Source organism: Oncorhynchus kisutch, linkage group LG21 (assembly GCF_002021735.2).
Source record: "Oncorhynchus kisutch isolate 150728-3 linkage group LG21, Okis_V2, whole genome shotgun sequence".
NCBI classification, from domain to species: domain Eukaryota; kingdom Metazoa; phylum Chordata; class Actinopteri; order Salmoniformes; family Salmonidae; genus Oncorhynchus; species Oncorhynchus kisutch.
In genome coordinates, this window is record NC_034194.2 from 19632416 (window position 1) to 19650279 (window position 17864).

The 17864-nt window shown below is 44.7% G+C and overlaps 2 protein-coding genes across 3 annotated transcripts in view; one reads left to right on the top strand and one right to left on the bottom strand.

Moving 5' to 3' along the window:
• Positions 1 to 2577, top strand: part of LOC109866274 (cyclic AMP-dependent transcription factor ATF-3) — a 43536-nt gene extending 40959 nt beyond the window's left edge. For both annotated transcript variants that reach the window (XM_031800353.1, XM_020454848.2), the window contains 2 exons: positions 155 to 262; positions 607 to 2577. In XM_031800353.1, coding sequence (XP_031656213.1) covers positions 155 to 262; positions 607 to 855 — 357 coding nt within the window. In that variant the 3' untranslated portion in view covers positions 856 to 2577. The remainder of the gene's footprint in view (positions 1 to 154; positions 263 to 606) is intronic.
• A 7520-nt stretch (positions 2578 to 10097) lies between these two features.
• Positions 10098 to 11368, bottom strand: LOC109866548 (basic leucine zipper transcriptional factor ATF-like 3). The gene is made up of 3 exons (XM_020455265.2): positions 11106 to 11368; positions 10780 to 10890; positions 10098 to 10587 (listed from the first exon to the last, which is right to left on the bottom strand). The coding sequence occupies exons 1-3, from the start codon at positions 11178 to 11180 to the stop codon at positions 10402 to 10404; spliced, it is 372 nt and encodes a 123-aa protein (XP_020310854.1). The 5' UTR covers positions 11181 to 11368; the 3' UTR covers positions 10098 to 10401.
• Positions 11369 to 17864: the final 6496 nt, after the last annotated feature.

The following is a 17864-nucleotide window of genomic DNA, read 5'->3' on the forward strand; positions in this document are numbered from 1 at the left end:
AGGCCTATGTTTTCACCGAATTGTGTGAGACGGTGGTAAATTAATTCGTAGCTATACAGAACACTGTAATTACATGTTTACCGACACATTTTAGCACACACTAGTTTGGTGCTGTTATTCGAGGTTTTTCTTTTTCCCAATGTGTGTTTATCAGGCGACCCCGGAGGAAAGCGAGAGGAGGAAAAGAAGACGAGAAAGAAACAAAGTAGCTGCTGCCAAATGTAGGAATAAGAAGAAGGAAAAAACGGATTGTCTGCTAAAGGTAAGTTCAATATGTATTTTAAAGGGCAGTACAGCCTTATTGGGATGGAGAGAGATTATACATTTTACCCAGAGGCTGCCAGACAGTGTTTTATTATTCAATATCTTTATTTATTCAAAAGGTTTTTCAAATAAAGTTAGAGCCTCATGAATGTGCCTCAGTGATACTTTCTATTTAATCTCCCATAATTTTTTTCTGATTTAAGTGAAGGGTAGAGGTTCCCCTTTTTTATGTAAGGGCTCAATGTAATTATTTGCATACAAACTCAATTACACTAAACATAATTGAGTATTCAAAAGATGTAGCAACATGGTTAACAGGATCTCACCAAACTACTATTCCAGGAGTCTGAGAAACTAGAGTTGGTGAACAGTGAGTTGAAGGCCCAGATTGAGGAGCTGAAGAACCAGAAGCAGCAGTTAGTCTACATGTTGAACCTCCACCGGCCCACCTGCATCGTACGGGCCCAGAACGGCCAGACCCCTGAGGACGAGAGAAACCTATTCATCCAGCAGATCAAGGATGGAACCCTGCAGATGGGTCAGCTTGATCACCACCACACCTCAGTGTCAACCGCTTGTGGCCATCTCTGATCCACCCACTCTGGGGTAGTAGGATACTACTTACACACTCAAGCACTCACCTTCCCCTGGCTACTGCACTCTGTACCTGCATCAAGTGAAGGCTCTTTCAGGCCATCAAAGCAAAGGAGCTTTACACGTTCCGCTCCTCAACATAGTGACTGCAGCTGGGTTGGTGATAAGAGGAAGGACAGCACAAGGACGGACACCCCGTGTTCCACCTAGGGTGGCTTGGGCTGTTCCGGCACATAGGGCGAATGTCAAAGCACTAAAACATAGAAATACATCTAATGTATTTATTGTTTCCTTAAATCTTTTACCATTTTATTTGAGGTAAATTACTGATTCTCTATTTTTGTACTAAAGCATGATGTCAAAGTGGTAAAGGCACATGATTTCACTGGTCAGTTGAGATATATGCTTGTTGAGGAAAAATACTACTTGTATAAGCTATCTTTATGGCACACAATACACGTGGAGAGATATTAATGGCTGTGTACTGTGTGCGACATTGATAGCTGTGTTATTACTGTCATATTGAAAGTTTTTCGCATACGTGGCTATGAAGTGTTTGATGTTATTGAATATATTCTGTATTAGCTCTGGCTATAGCTCACTTTCTTCCCCCTTGACTAGCCTAACAAAAACCTCTGAAGCTGCTACTACTACCACTAACTCAGACGATACAGGTGTAGTTCATATCACAGGAACCCTCTAATAAGAGGACAATATAGGGAGTGCATGTAATGTTGATTCACTTAGATAGCATTTCATTTAACTTACTGACAGACAATGGCACTGTTAGACCCGGAACTCTTTTCTTGAAAATCAGTCATTACATTTCTGTAAGCTGGTGTATTCTGACTAGACCCTGATTTCGTAGTGATCTGTCGTATTTTCTCTGAAATGTTGAAGTTATGCTTGTGTGTTTCCTATTACATTTTGTTCACGTGTATACAAGTGTGTATTTACTGTATAACATATATATATGTAAACCAACTTACACCTCCCTATTGTCTTCAAAAAGGTGTTTGTTTGTGTTATTGAAGCTGGATTTATCAAATAGAACCACTAGGTATAAGTAGCTAGATATCTAAGTGGAATTATTTAGCACTCTGCTTGTCTGAGGTTCTCACTTTGAAGTCTTGGAAGATGACATGAATTGCCTCAGTGTTTGGCTGCAATTACCAAGTCACTGCCAAACAACCCCCTTCCCTCTCCCCTCAGTCCATTGGTTATGCTGCCACTTCCTCTTGGTAGGCTCATTGCGCATACAACACATTTTTATGATCAATAGTAGCTTTTGTCTCTATATTCATGTGTGGTTTATGGTAAGGTACTGTTTATCTGTGTGTGTTTGTGAGTAAACGGTTGAGAGGAAGACGGTGAGAGACGCAGGCGTCCATGTGTTTTATTTGTTTTTGTGTAGTTCAGTGTTTCGTGTTCAAACAGGCATGCTAGTCATGGCTGGGGGCTTACTACTGAAATACTTCATTTGAAGGATGACACGCCTGTTTTATGTTCTTCAATACTTGTCTTGTTTTTCTGTTTCACCTTCCATTTTCTTCTCTCACTTAAACATTGTTCACTAAAAGTATTCGTGTAATGAGAAATATCACATTGTATCAAGTCCGGTAAAACCACAAGATGAAACCAATTAAGTACTCAATTCTATTCTGTCTTTTGATTTTTCTGTCTTTGATACTTTGTTAATAAATATATATATACTTCAAATGTTTTTGTTTTCTATTGTTTCTGGGGAAGGATTCACAACATTTAAAACATTTTTTTTTCAATGGCAGGGTATTCAATGGCATTGGTATATTGACATTGCATAGTTGTGATGCAAAACAAATATTCATGAACATGTTTAGCATCTTAGCACATTATTTGTGTTGGCGTTCATCTGAGGACAAGCCAGGACATGTCTCCCTCCAGAAGACTCATAATACTGAGGGCAGGCCAGGCAGGGGAGAGACTGGAAGAGTGTGTTCTCCTGTGCCTGGCCTGCTCAGTATAGTTCAGTGGGTGTTATCTGATGAGATAGGCTGTGACATAATGTTTCACTCAGAACAGAAGTATCCCTCACTCCACCCCATCGTTTTGTGGTCCATATTCCATAAAAAGTCATATCCCATTTTTCTGATGGTGGTTTTTGATAACTACACATGAGTAACTCAATACTCATAACAGCCAGAATGCAGCCAGACTGTGGGACGTCTTTATTCTTGTCACAGACTGCTACGGTAGATCAAATTACTGACCGTCCAGCGGTTTTCCTGTAGTGTTTCTACAGAATCTTCTTCAGTGTTTCTCTAGAACATGATTGTGAAACATGGATAATACTTAGATAACTGATTACTCTGACACATTTCCCTAAACACAGGAAGTTTAACACACTCTGAGATAAATCTCCATAATCTGAACAGTGGATCATGATCTAAACAAATGATTAACCATATTAAAGGCACTGGATCATTATTTGGCACCAGAGTTCGAATTTGGGGAAAGTTGGGAGGTGAAAAGGTCTGTGTGCTGTAATGTTCTCATATGTGTAGCACCACACAGGATGTTTTCATTCTCTCTTGCAGAGGCTGAGGTATGTTATTATCCTGTATAGTGCCTTCAGAAAAAAAAGTGTGTTATAAAGTGGAATTTAATTGTCATTTTTGTCAACGATCTACACAAAATGCTCTTTAATGTTCTATTGTAATTTGTTAAATAAAACACTAATATATCTCTTACATAAGTATTCAAACCCCTGAGACAATACATGTTAGAATCACCTGTGGCGGTGAGGACAGTTGTGAGTTTTTCTGGGTAAGTGTCATGCCCACCCTGACCTTTTCTTTATATTTTGGTTAGGTTTATATTTTGGTTACGTGCTTCTACACCTGCATTGCTTGCTGTTTGGGGTTTTAGGCTGGGTTTCTGTACAGCACATTGAGATATCAGCTGATGTACGAAGGGCTATATAAATACATTTGATTTGATTTGATTTGAGGTCAGTGTGTGACTAGGGTGGATACGCTAGTTTTGTATTGTCAAGGGTTTTTGTATTGTCTAGGGTTTTTGTATGTCTAGGGTTTTGTAGGTCTAGGGGTTTATGTAATTCTATGTTGGCCTGATATGGTTCCCAATCAGAGACGGCTGTTGATTGTTATCTCTGATTGGGGATCATATTTAGGTAGCCATTTCCCTTTGGTGTTTGTTGGGATCTTGTCTATGTGTAGTTGCCTGTCAGCACTCGTTTGTATAGCGTTTCGTTTTGTAAGTTTGTTCAGTGTTCATTCTTTAAATAAATAAGAATGTATGCATACCACGCTGCGCCCTGGTTGGATCCTTATAACGAACGTGACAGAAGATCCCACCGCAAATGGACCAAGCAGCATGGTCAGGAGGAATGGACCTGGGAGGAGATCCTGGATGGAGCAGGACCCTGGACGCAGGCTGGGGAGTATCGCCGTCCTAAGGAGGAGATCGAGGCAGCGAAAGCGTAATGGCGATATTACGAGGAGTTGTACCAACGAGACAAGCACGAGAGGCAGCCCCATAAAACAAATTGGGGGGAACACGGGGAGATTGGCTGAGTCAGGTTGGAGACCTGAGCCAACTCCTCGTGCTTACCGTGGGGAGCGTGTGACTGATCAGACACTGTGTTACGCAGTGATGCGCATGGTGTCTCCAGTTTGCATTCATAGCACGGTGCGCTCTATTCTAGCTCCTGGCATTTGCCTGGCTATAATGGGCATCCAGCCAGGACGGATGGTGCCGGCTCAGCGCTCCTGTTCTCCAGTACACCTCCTTGAACCAGGATATCCTGCGCCGTCTCTGCGTACTGTGTCTCCGGTGCTTCTGCACAGCCCAGTGCGTCCTGTGCTAGCGCCCCGCACTTGCCGGGCTCAAGTGAGCATCCAGCCAGGACGCATTGTGTCAGCTCTACACTCCAGATCTCAAGTGCGCCTCCACAGTCCAGTACGTCCTGTGCCTGCTCCCTGCACTCGCCCTAAGGTGCGTGTCTTCAGCCCGGTGCCACCTGTACCGGTCCAATGCACCACACCTCCAGTGCACCTCCACAGTCCAGTACGTCCTGTGCCTGCTCCTCGCACTCGCCCTGAGGTGCGTATCTTCAACCCGGTACCACCAGTGCCGGTCCCACGCATCAGGTCTCCAGTGCGCCTCCACAGTCTAGAGCTTCCGGCGACAGTTCCCAGTCCAGAGCTTCCGGTGACAGTTTCACAGTCCGGAACCTCCAACGACGTTTCACAGTCTGGAACCTCCAACGTCGGGCCACAGTCCGGAACCTCCACCGACGGGCCACAGTCCGGAACCTCCACCGACGGTCCACAGTCCGGAACCTCCACCGACGGTCCACAGTCCGGAACCTCCACCGACGGTCCACAGTCTGGAACCTCCGGCGACAGTCCCCGGCGATGGTCCCCAGTCCGGGGCATCTGGCGATGATCCGCAGTCCAAAGCCTGAATTAAAGGTGAATTAATCTCCCAGTGGCTGGTGGAAAGCAGACTGAATCAGGTTTTCCTCTAGGATTGTGCCTGTGCTTAGCTGCATTCCATTTATTTTTTACCCTGAAAAACTTCCCAATCCTTAATGATTACAACCATACCCATAACATGATGCAGCCACCACTATGCTTGAAAATTGCTGCAAACAGAATCCATGTTTTGGAATATTTTTATTCTGTACAGGCTTCCTTCTTTTTACTCAGTCAATTAGGTTAGTATTGTGGAGTAACTACAATGTTGTTGATCCATCCTCAGTTTTCTTCCTATCACAGCCATTAAACTCTGTAATTGTTTTAAAGTCAGTTTTAAAGTCACCTTCCTTACAGATAATTGTATGTGTGGGGTACAGAGATGAGGTAAAAACATGTTAATCTCTAATATTACACAGTGAGTCCAATCAACTTACTATGTGTACTTCTGAACTTATTTAGGGCTTGCCATAACAAAAGGTTTGAATATTTATTGATTCAAGACCTTTCATCTTTTCATTTTTTATTCATTTGTAAATATTTCTACAAACAATAATTCCACTTTGACATTATGTGGTATTGTGTGTAGCCCAGTGACAAAAAAAAAATCTAAAAATGATGGCTGTAATACAACAAAATGTGGAAAAGTCAAGGGGTGTGAATACCTTCTGAAGGCACTGTATCCCATCATGATATCTGTTCCTTCAGCCTTGCAGCACTCAACTCATTCTCATGCCACAGATAATGAAACATGATCAAACATTTACATCAAGTACCATTTGCAATGCCTCTCAGAGTTGCTCTACAAAATATAGAACAGGAATGATGCAACCCTTACAGAAATGTGAATTGTCTCAACATTGCAATTCATGCAATGATAGGGAGCCCTACTTGACATCCTGACCTGCTTCCAAGATTATGAAATGGGTGTGACATTTGAATTAATCTAAAGTTTTCTGGGATTCCTTATGTAGTACAGGACAACCACAAGCATCCACACATGAACTGATGGATTCTGTAAATCAATATCTATGTCATAAATCCCGATTCCAGATATCCATTCTCCTCTGAGCTGTGTCAGTTTGTTGATAAACTGACCTCTCTCTGTCAGGGTCAGATGAGAGTCATCATAGTGGGGTTGACACTGTGTCATGAAGCTCTGGGTGATGCAAGACAAGAAACCATACTGTGCCCTTACAGGAAATGTACTATGAGGAAAGCTTCTCAGACATACAGTATCATGATGTTCAGTTCATGTGGAAATTTATGCAATAAATTCATATGAGAACAGCATGCACTCAACAGCAATTGTAGGTCCCTTGTGAAATGTTAGTTCCACTCCTGCAGAGTTGTGTCATTGTGTTTTAATTCCAGCTTAATGCCAACCACCAGGGTCAGCCCCAGGCATAAGTGGTCGCTCCCATTTAGTTTTAGGAATCAGTCAGTGTCTCAATTTACTGTTGAAGGTTAGAATAGTAGAATACACAAGGTGCAATTTAAAAATGTGCTTCAGCAGTTATGTCAGTAACTAACTAATGTTTCCATTCCACCTTTTTATGCCTGTAAAGTGCATGTCGGATGTAAAATATCTTGACCGGCCTGATGGAAACAGCAAATTTTTAAGTAAACTTTCCAAACGTAGGCAAAACAAAAATACTCTGAACAAGGTGGGATCTTTTTTTGTCAGTAAAAATAATTATGTGAGAAATGTTGGTGGAAAAGCTTTTATGCACATATTGATATAATAGCCATCATATCGAACTAAACTTGGAGTCACGAGATGACATGTTGTATGGTACCCCCACTATGACTTGTCGGGAAAGCATGCAGTTTATTAGGCTGCAGATTAAATCAATTGTGAACTTCACAAGATGGTGAAAGTTCAAGGTTGATGAGCTTGACACTCCTTTCCAATAAATATTGAGGGTCTTATTCTGGTGACATGATTTTCAATGCTTGGCTAGAGCACACGTGCCAATACCAAAATGGGAAAACTCGCTATATAACACAACTCAGTAGAGTTGAAAATGCGATGGAAACTCATTTAACTTATTCGGTACATGGGAATTTGACCGCAAATTGTTTTTTAATGTGCACTATTGTCATCACGCACAGCCTTTTACCTGAAACAAGTCCATTTGATGGAAACATCTCTGGTGGGAAAATGTGTATAGTGTTTTTATACAGATGTTTGAATATTCGCATTAAAATCTGTCGCCAATTGAATGGAAACCTAGCTACTGACGGTCACTCAATTAGCCCATGCCAGCTTCATATTGGTAAATTAGTCTAGTCAGCTATCTAAACTTGTAATCATGGCCGAATTATTGACCAGGCATGAAGGGTACTTCCAAGGGGCCCCATTGATTTTGTTAGTCACTCTCACTCAGATAACATATTAGTATGGCATAAGTCATGGCAAAATGTGTAGACCGCAAAAACAATTCTCTCCACCCTATGGCAAAATGTGTAGAATTGCATGAAATTAGCTGTAAAAATTATCATTTTTATCTCCGCCCCATGGCAAAATGAATAGAAATCCATTAAATTAGTAATAAAATTGCAAAACCCCCATGGCCAAACATGTAGAATTGCAACAAACTTGCTATAAATGTGCAAAATTTTCTCTGCGCCCCATGGCAGAATTAAACTATTTTTCTCTCCATCATCAAGAGGGGGGGCCACTCAAATGTTTTTCCCCTGAGGTGGATGGGCTCCCCAATACAATTTTGCTTCAGGCCCCCAAAAAGCTAGGCCTGCCAACCACTGTTGGTGCTTTTGACAATGTCATGCTTGGTTTTGAATGGATGTTCAGCTTCAGCAAAGTCTGGATATGTACCTATGTCCTTTTAGAAGCAACAAGGTTTTGAAATGAATGGGTGAGGCACTGCATCGCAGTGCTTGAGGTGTCACTACAGACCCGGGTTCGATCCCACGCTGTGTCGCAGCCGGCCGGGACCAGGAGACCCATTTGCCCAGTGTCATCCGGGTTAGGGGATGGTTTGGCTGGCCAGGATGTCCTTGTCCCATCGCGCTCTAGCAACTCCTGTGGCCTGCTGGGCGTATGCACGCTCACTGTACAGTGTTTCCTCCAACATATTGGTGAGGCTAGCTTCCGGGTTAAGCGAGCAGTGTGTCAGTCAAGAAGCAATGCGGCTTGGCAGGGTCGTGTTTCGGAGGACGCATGGCTCTCGACCTTCATCTCTCCCGAGTCTGTACTCTCCTGAGTTGCAGCGAAGGAACAAAGATTGAGGATATGTCACACTGGGCATTCCATATGCCAGAGCTACGCATCTAGAATATTCATTGGCAAACAAAATGTCTTCCTCCACCACAACTTCTCAACTTGACACAGTATATTCCACAAAAACATGTTTCAGTTCCTCTGAAAGTTCATGCCCCATACATTTACACAAGAACAACAAGGGACAGGGAATGCATCATAATGTAAATGTGAAATATTTGTCTCTCATGGTTCAGTCACTAGAGTGCAGTAAAATTACTAGTTTACCAAATCTGACAGCCATGGGGCACACACAGACAATGATGATCATTTCTTTTAAAAAGTATGCTGTTTTTATGCTGTTAACATTCATATTTTTTCATTTGAATGTAGGGTATCTATTGTATACCTGCCAATGGGGAGGCAGGGTAGCCTAGTGGTTAGAGCGTTGGACTAATAACCGGAAGGTTGCAAGTTCAAACCCCCGAGCTGAACAGGCTGTTCCTAGGCCGTCATTGAAAATAAGAATTTGTTCTTAACTGACTTGCCTAGTTAAGTAAAGGTAAAATAAAATAAAATAAAATGAAGGAGAAGGAAGTGAAGTGAAGTGATGTGATGTGATGTGATGTGATTTTCCAGTAAGGCTACACACTGACTTATACTGAAAGTGAAGTCATGTTAACCTGAATGTGTAAACTAATATTCGTACAGAAGAGCATGTTATGTGAAATACCACATGATGCCCCAATATCTCCTGGATGGAACTGAAAGTAGTAACCTGTGTTGTTTATGTCCAAGCAATCTGTGCTCATTTGAAAGTTAGAAGAGAAAATGACTAACAAGTGTGTGTTCCTTAAATGTGGGAAATAAACCATTTTTGAAAAGAGCGATCCACACAAAAGGCTTTGTGATAATCACCACAATCTCCCTCAAATACAGTACACTGAAGTCAATAGATTCCTCTGGCATGAAAAGCACTGCCTGTGTGGCTGGAGAGACTTTCGCTTCTCTCATTGGTCAGCCTGCATTTCTTAGAAACAGCCTTGCAAAATACTAGACTACTGGGAATGTGTACATCCATCCATAATAGCGTTGGAGAGAAGCCTGCAGTCATGTGATCAAGATAGACTATAACGTACTGTAGATCATTGACGTTGACCAGAATGCAACATTATTCAACATCACACTTTTTTTTTATGTTTGAGAAGGCGTGAGGTTAGTGAGTGTTTACCCACATTATAGGGAAGAGAGAGTGGGTAACCTCAACAATGTAATAACATGAGTTAACCAAAATAGTGTAATATTACTCTACTTCTGATATTTGGATTAAGTGATTTGATTATCTAATTGATCAATTAAATGTTGAAATTCATAAATACATTAGTAATAGCCAGTGTATAACCTATTTTAGAGTAGGGAATAAGGAACCCCCCCCCCCCCCAAAAAAAAATGGTTTATGGTTTATTGTTTCTGGTAAAGGAGAAGTTCCCACATGGCCAAACCCAGATACAGGAACACCAGTTCAAAAACACAAGTGATTAAAGGTGCGGTAACCACATTTATCAGACTGAAAGGGAGATGGTCTCATGGGAGAGGGATATGCAATGTATTTGCAATTTATTACACAACACATTTTAAACAGGACAAGCAATTTGAACATCTGAAACAAAGCTCATTACTTCAACCTATAATTATTTGATTACAACTTGATTCAAGCTATACAAATCTAATTGACACAGAGAGTACAAAGGACAGAGGAGGACATGCGTGATCTGACCTGTTAACTCTGTTTACAAGTATCCCATGTTGGTTTGTCTCTGTGACCTTTGCATGGTATGGTGGCTATCTGGGCAGACTGGAGAGGACCCCTACATCCCTGGGCCCTGACCCCAGGGTGGGAACACAGTGCCTGATTAGACAGAGAGGCTCATGGGCCTTGAGGGCCTCAGTCAGACGCATTTGCTCCTCAGACAGAAACTGTACCTCCTTCTTCAGCAGCCTGTTCTTCTGATCCAGACACTCATATGCCTGTACGGGACAACTGGGCTCAGTTACTTTATAATCTTACTAGTAGAGTAGAATACAAGTTGAATCCACTTGATTCAGAGAATACGTGTGACATTGATAGTTGTGTTATTCCTGTCATATAAGAGAAAAGGTTAGACTATGCCAAGATAGTTGTGTGACGATAAGGAGTCTGTTACGCACGTACAGACCCACCTTATGCAGCTCATCTGCTCTCTGTGTCTGTCTGTTTCGGCTCTTTTGTGCTGCCACCCTGTTATTTTCCCTTCTTTTAAGTCTCCAGTCATCATCTTCATCACCAGAGCTCTGCAGCAGAGGTACAGAATGCCACATTGCATGTCAGTCAGAATATCACACAACGCTGCTACTCCCTCCCTGATTAAGCTTTGTGTGGTCATCCAACACAATGACGCGGATTACGATTCCATTTGTCAGTGATAGAGTGACAAAACAATCAACAAAGGAATAATTGTATAAACCATTCAACTTTAGCCTACTATTTTTGTGTATTTGACACTTACCTCGCATCTTTGAAGCATAAAACTGCTTTGATCATTGATTTGCAAAAAGCTGCGAGAAATATCGCAGTCAGACATCCCAGACGCAATAATAAGTTTAGCCTATATCGATTATTTAAAATATATATATTTTTTTTAAACAAGTCGCCTTTGAACGTTTTATTTCAGGTAGCAAGTTCCAAGATATAGAGTCTACAAAAGTGATACGGATTTGCATGCAAGAGACAAAGAGTTTCACTTGTTCAAAGTGCACTTGCAGCTTCATTGAAGACGCCAATATTTATTTTAAATCACGTGCTAAATAGTGTGTGACGCCCTTTGAGCGTTGGGACAAGAGCAAAGCAGCACATACTTTATTTGTTTTTAAAAGTGCTTGTTAAAATGTTTAAAATAGATTTAGTTTTTTTTATTCAAATCAACATGCTTTATACATTTTCTTTACATTTTAGGACCAGATGCTCGTTCCCACAATGTTTCAGAAAGTTTAACATTTTTAAATGTTATGTTCAATCCGGCTGTATTCTTATATTCTCATAAACCTACAACTGAGGATGACCTCAAAGCCGTGACAAATGTTGTATAAAAAATAATACCCAAGCAAAAAAGGGGACTGTTTTAAAAAGTGATTCTATAGAGGTGTATACATTGTACATACAGTATGCAGTTCCCGTTATCCACCACGTGAGGGCGATATTGTATCACAGACTTCTGCGAACATAAACCCCATCACCGTTGATAAATACTACAGTATTGCATCCTTCCAATCACAATAGGAACATAGTTGTTCCTGCACAAATAGGAGCATAGTTGTTCCTGAGCTCTGCCTGCTCTATGGCTCTCTTGATGGGTGGTCTGGTCCTCCTAGCTGTCTTGTCCTCTCTGTTGGGCCTGCTGCTGAACACCTCCCCAAACACCTCCAGGGACTTGGTTGTGGGACGCATGTTCAGCACCTGTCTCAGGCCCTTAGCCCTCTGATGCACCACCTGGAGAGACTTTACAGCAGACACATCTGTCACCAGTCACTCTCAACCGTGGTCATATATGAAACATACACTTATGTTGGATAGAAGAGGGTGTAATGGGAGCATAGCTGCGACCTCCGACCGCAAGGCACTACAGAGGGTAGTGCATACGGCCCAGTACATCTCCGGGGCCAAGCTTCCTGCCATCCAGGACCTCTATACCAGGCGGTGTCAGAGGATGGCCCTTAAAATTGTCAAAGACTCCAGCCACCCTAGTCACAGACTGTTCTCTCTGCTACCGCACGACAAGTGGTACCGGAGCGCCAAGTCTAGGTCCAAGAGGCTCCTAAATAGCTTCTACCCCCAAGCCATAAGACTCCTGAACAGCTAATCAAATGGGTACCCAGACTATTTGCATTGCCCCTCCCCCTGTTGCCAGTTTGTCTTGTTTGTCAAGTCAACCAGCGTTTTTGTCTCAGCTCCAGCTTTTCCTAGTCTCTTTTTCTCACCCTTCTGGTTTTGACACTTGCCTCTCCTGACTCTGAGCCCACCTGCCTGACCACTCTGCCTGCCAACCTGTACCTTTGCCTCACCTCTGGATTATTGACCTCTGCCTACCCTGAGACTGCCTGCTGTCCAGTACCTTTGCCCCACCTCTGGTTTACTGCCCTGCCTGCCTTGACCTGTCTATTGCCTGCCCCTGTTGGATTATTAAACCATTGTTAATTCGACGTTGTCTGCACCTGGGTCTTACCTTCATACCTGATAGTATGAACTAGCCATTACTGACCCAGCAGACCCAGACCAGTTGCGCAATATTATTTCCTCCCAAGGAGCCTCAATTGGTAGGCACAAGGAATTGCTTCGGGGTCTTATGGAGGGGGTCCCAATGTTGGCTGAGAGCCATGACCGGGCGTTGGACATGCTGCTGGAGCAGTTCTGCGAGTTGTCTAGGGGGCAGCCTGCCAGGGTGGTAACCCCACCGCCCCTCTGTAACTTGGGGGTTAGCAGTGCCACCCCACCAGCCCCTGTACCTTCCTGGGAGCCCCGTTTACCTCCCCCGGAGCGCTTTAATGGAGAGCCGAGCAACTGTTGGGCGTTTTTAGCCCAGTGTGGCCTCATTTTCGAGTTTCAGACCTCCTCTTTCCCCTCACATTGCTCCAAGAAAGCCTACCTCATCACGCTGTTTCCAAGCCTATGCAACTAGGCAGAGCTGGGCTGTCGCCAGCGGAACGGCAACACAGGACCAACACAAGGAGCTGTCTGTATTACGGGACTTTTGGTCATTTTGTGTCCTCTTGCCCGGTAAAAGACCAGGCTCACCGGTAGGAGCGAGTACTCTGGCGGGCCGTATGGAGAACCTTTCTGCTTCTCTTACTCGCACCCCTTTTCATGTCATTCTGCTGCGGGGAGACCAGTCCAAATCTCTTCGTGTCCTCATTGACTCTGGGGCCGATGAGAGCTTTTTGGATGCCACACTGGCTTTCGAGCCATATGTTGGGTTACCCCGTAACTGGTGTACGGATGCAATCATGGGCTGGAGTCTGATCTGCCACGCCCATTGTCTGAAGTTGGTGCAACCTGCCCCGAGACGTCTTCCTGGGGGCTTGAATCCCTAGCTACAGGATTTATCTGTCCCTCTTCCTCTCCTGCTGGCGCAGGGTTCTTCTTCATGGAAAAAAAGGACAAGACCCTGCGCACGTGCATTGACTACCGAGGACTTAATGACATTACTTTGAAGAACCGTTATCCACTACCACTCATTTCCTCAGCCTTCGACCCGCTCCAGGGGGCCACTGTTTTCTCCAAGCTGGATCTACAAAACACCTACCACCTGGGGTGGATACGAGTGGAAGACCGCCTTCAACACTGCCAGCGGCCACTACGAACAGCTGGTCATGCCCTTTGGCCTCACCAACGCCCCTGCCGTGTCCAGGCTCTGGTGAATGACATGTGAACCGGTTCGTCTTCATTTACATTGATGACATCCTCATCTTCTCCCGCTCTCCCCAAGAACACCTGCTCCACTGACCGGGCTGACCGGGCGTTTCGAGCCCTTAACCACCGCTTCAACACTGCTCCTATCCTGGTTCATCCTGACCCTTCCCGTCAGTTCGTGGTGGAGGCCAATGCTTCGAATGTCGGAGTGGGGGCTGTCCGGTCCCAACGTTCTGCCCTGGACCTTAAGCTGCATCCCCGCGCCTTCTTCTCCCACTGCCTCAATGCCATGGAGAGGAACAACGATGTGGGGAATCGGGAGCTTCTCGCGGTGAAGATGGTGTTGGAGGAATGGAGGCACTGGCAAGAAGGGGCAGAACATCCGTTCATTTTGTGGACGACTACAAAAACCTGGAGTATCTCCGCCCCGCCAAGCGCCTCAACTCCAGGCAAGCGAGATGGGCCATACTTTTTACCCAGTTCAACTCTTCCCTCTCCTACCGGCCGGGATCCAAGAACGTCAAGCCGGATGCTCTTTCTTGCCGCACGGCTACCAACCCAAAGCCCGAGACCATCTTTCCCACCATTTGTTCGTCGGCCAGCCTGTCCTCCGGATTCTACCCCCAGTCCAATGGCCAGTCGGAACAAGGGCAGTCGGAACAAGCCAACCAGGACTTCACTGCCTAGTCGCCGCCAACCCTACTACCTGGAGTCAGCAACTGGTATGGGTTGAGTACTCCTGCAACACCCTTCCTTGCTCTTCCACTGGTTTCTCGCCCTTCGGGTGTTCCTTGGGATATCAGCCTCCGCTCTTCCCCAAACAAGAGGAGGAAGTCAGCAATCCCTCTGCCCAGATGTTCATCCGCCGCTGTCGCCGTACCTGGAAGAGAGCCCGGGCCGCTCTGTTGAATACCACTTCCAGGTATAGGCAACAAGCGGATTGCCACCGGACCCCTGCTCCATGCTATCGGCTCGGGCAGAGAGTATGGCTCTCCACCCGGGACCTGCCCCTCTGGGTGGAGTCCCACATACTTTCCCCCCATTTCATCGGCCCGTCCCCCATCTCTAGAGTCATTAGCCTCACTGCTGTTCGTCTTTTGTTACCCCATATTCACCCTACTTTCTATGTGTCTAGGATTAAGCCTGTGTCTCCCCCTTCTTCTGTTTCCAGGCCCAGCCCTCCTCCCCGTGTCATTGATGGCCATTTTCCAAACTGTTTAAAGGGACAGTCAAGTTAGTGTATGTAAACTTCTGACCCATTGGAATTGTGATACAGTGAATTATAAGTGAAATAATCTGTCTGTAAACAAATGTTGGAAAAATTACTTGCACAAAGTAGATGTCTTAACCGACTTGCCAAAACTATAGTTTGTGAACAAGAAATTTGTGGAGTGGTTGAAAATTAGTTTTAATGACTCCAACATGAGTGTATGTAAACTTCCGACTTCAACTGTAGCTGTTGACTTCATCACAGACCTTCCTGAATCCTCTGGTAACACCACCATTCTTGTCATAGTAGACCGTTTTTCAAAAATGTGTCTGGTTCCTCTTCCTCATTTGCCATGGAATTGGCAGAGTGTATGTTCCAGCAGATATTCTGTCTGTATGGGATTCCAGAGGACATCATCTGACCGCCGGCCCCAGTTTGTCTCCCGGGTGTGACGAGCCTTCTGTGACCGACTGGAGGTTGCCTTCAGCCTCTCCTCTGGGTACCACCCCCAGACCAATGGGCAGACGGAACACCTGAACCAATAAATAGGGAAGTACCTTCGCCAACAATGTTCTGCCTCGCCACACGACTGGAGCCGGTATATGGCCTGGGCCGAATATGCTCAGAAATCACCCATTCACTCATCCCTCCGCCTTACTCCGTTGCAGTGTGTCCTTGGTTACCAACCCCCCATATTTCCCTGGGAGGTGGAGCCTGGTACTGTCCCAGCTGTCGACGACTGGTTTCGGCATAGTGAGTGTGTATGGGAGACCGCTCACCGGCATCTGCAGGAAGCCTCTAATAGACAGAAATGCTTTGACAACATATGCCGCCGACCTACGCCACTCTTTCACCCTGGACAGCGTGTGTGGCTCTACCAGAGACATCCGGCTCTGCCTCCCCTGCATAAAGTTCTGTCCTCGCTTCATTGGTCCCTTCCAGATAACCCATTGCATCAACCCTGTCACGTATCGCCTCCAGTTACCCCATCAGTATAAAATCTCCTTGTCCTTCCATGTGTCTCTTGGGCCTGAAGGATATGGGCCTGAAGGCCGGTCCTGGGTCCCCGACCAGGACATCCTCGACCCAGAGATGATTCAGGCATTTCACCATATCCGTATGGATCGTCCCGCTCCCTGACCTCGGAGTTGAACCCCCAACAGACCCACTGGACATCAGCCTCGACGCAGAATGCCGGGTCAGTCCACGACCTCATCGAACCTACCTGCCGGACCTAGGTGTCCGCCTCTGCTCCCCCGCCCGTCCACTTCAGGCCAAAGAGTTAAATCTTGCTTTCATCAGACCAGAGAATCTTGTTTCTCATGGTCTGAGAGTCCTTTAGGTGCCTTTTGGCAAACTCCAAGTGGGCTGCCATGTGTCTTTTACTTAGGAGTGTCTTCCATCTGGCCACTCTACAATGGTGGAGTGATGTAGAGATGGTTGTCCTTCTGGAAGGTTCGCCCATCACCACAGAGGAACTCTGGAGCTCTGTCAGAGTGACCCTCAGGTTCTTGGTCACCTCCCTGACCAGGGCCCTTCTCCACCGATTGCTCAGTTTGGCCTGGTGGCCAGCTCTTGGTGGTTCCAAACTTCTTCCATTTAAGAATGGAGGTCACTTTGTTCTTGGGGACCTTCAATGCTGCAGAAATGTACCCTTCCCCAGATCTTTGCCTCGATGCGATCCTGTCTCGGAGCTCTACAAACAATTCCTTCGACCTCATGGCTTGTTTTTTTTCTCTGACATGCACTGTCAACTGTGAGACCTTACATAGACAGGTGTGTGCCTTTCCAAATAATTTCCAATCAATTGAATTTACCACAGGTGGACTCCAAGTTGTAGAAACATCTCAAGGATGATCAATGGAAACAGGATGCACCTGAGCTCAATTTTGGGTCTTCAAACAAAGGGTCTGAATACTTATTTGCATAAGCTATTTCTGTTTTGATCTGTAATACATTTGCAAAAATGTCTAAACCTGTTTTCACTTTGCATTATGGGGTATTGTGTGTAGATTGATGAGGACATTTTTTTTATTTAACCCATTTTAGAATAAGGCTGTAAGCTAACAAAATGTGGAAAAAGTCAATGGGTCTGAATACTTTCCGAATATACTGTACTGTAGGCCTACTCATAGAATTCCATGGAAAAGCCACTTATCAGATCACCAGTCCTATGCAGCAGGTCTGTCTGGCCCTGCACCATGCTTAAATGTACATGTCATATTCTGGTGTAAAAACTGTAAGATGATGTGACTTCTGTAAAGCAAACAAATTAGACTTATTAAGCCTGAGCTCCAGCTTGCTAAACTGTATGTGAACTCTCACAGAACAACTTCTTAAATCACTAACAATTCACCCTGCCTGCTGATACCCTAAATGATCTATATCCTTTGCATGAGCTTTGGAAGGAATGCATGTCTGTCATAAACCATTTTTCACAATGTTAATTTGGTGGAGCCCAGAGAGGCAAGTATTAGGACAAAGTCAACAATGTCTCAATAACAGCGCAGAGTAAGCTGGTGGGGACAGGGCGCTCTAGCTGAACATTCCCAGCATGTGTTTTTGTGTGGGACTGACTGACTTTTGGCACGGGCTGGGAAACCTTTGGCTAACCACCCACTGTTCAACTGGTTTACAATAAGCAGGGTCCTT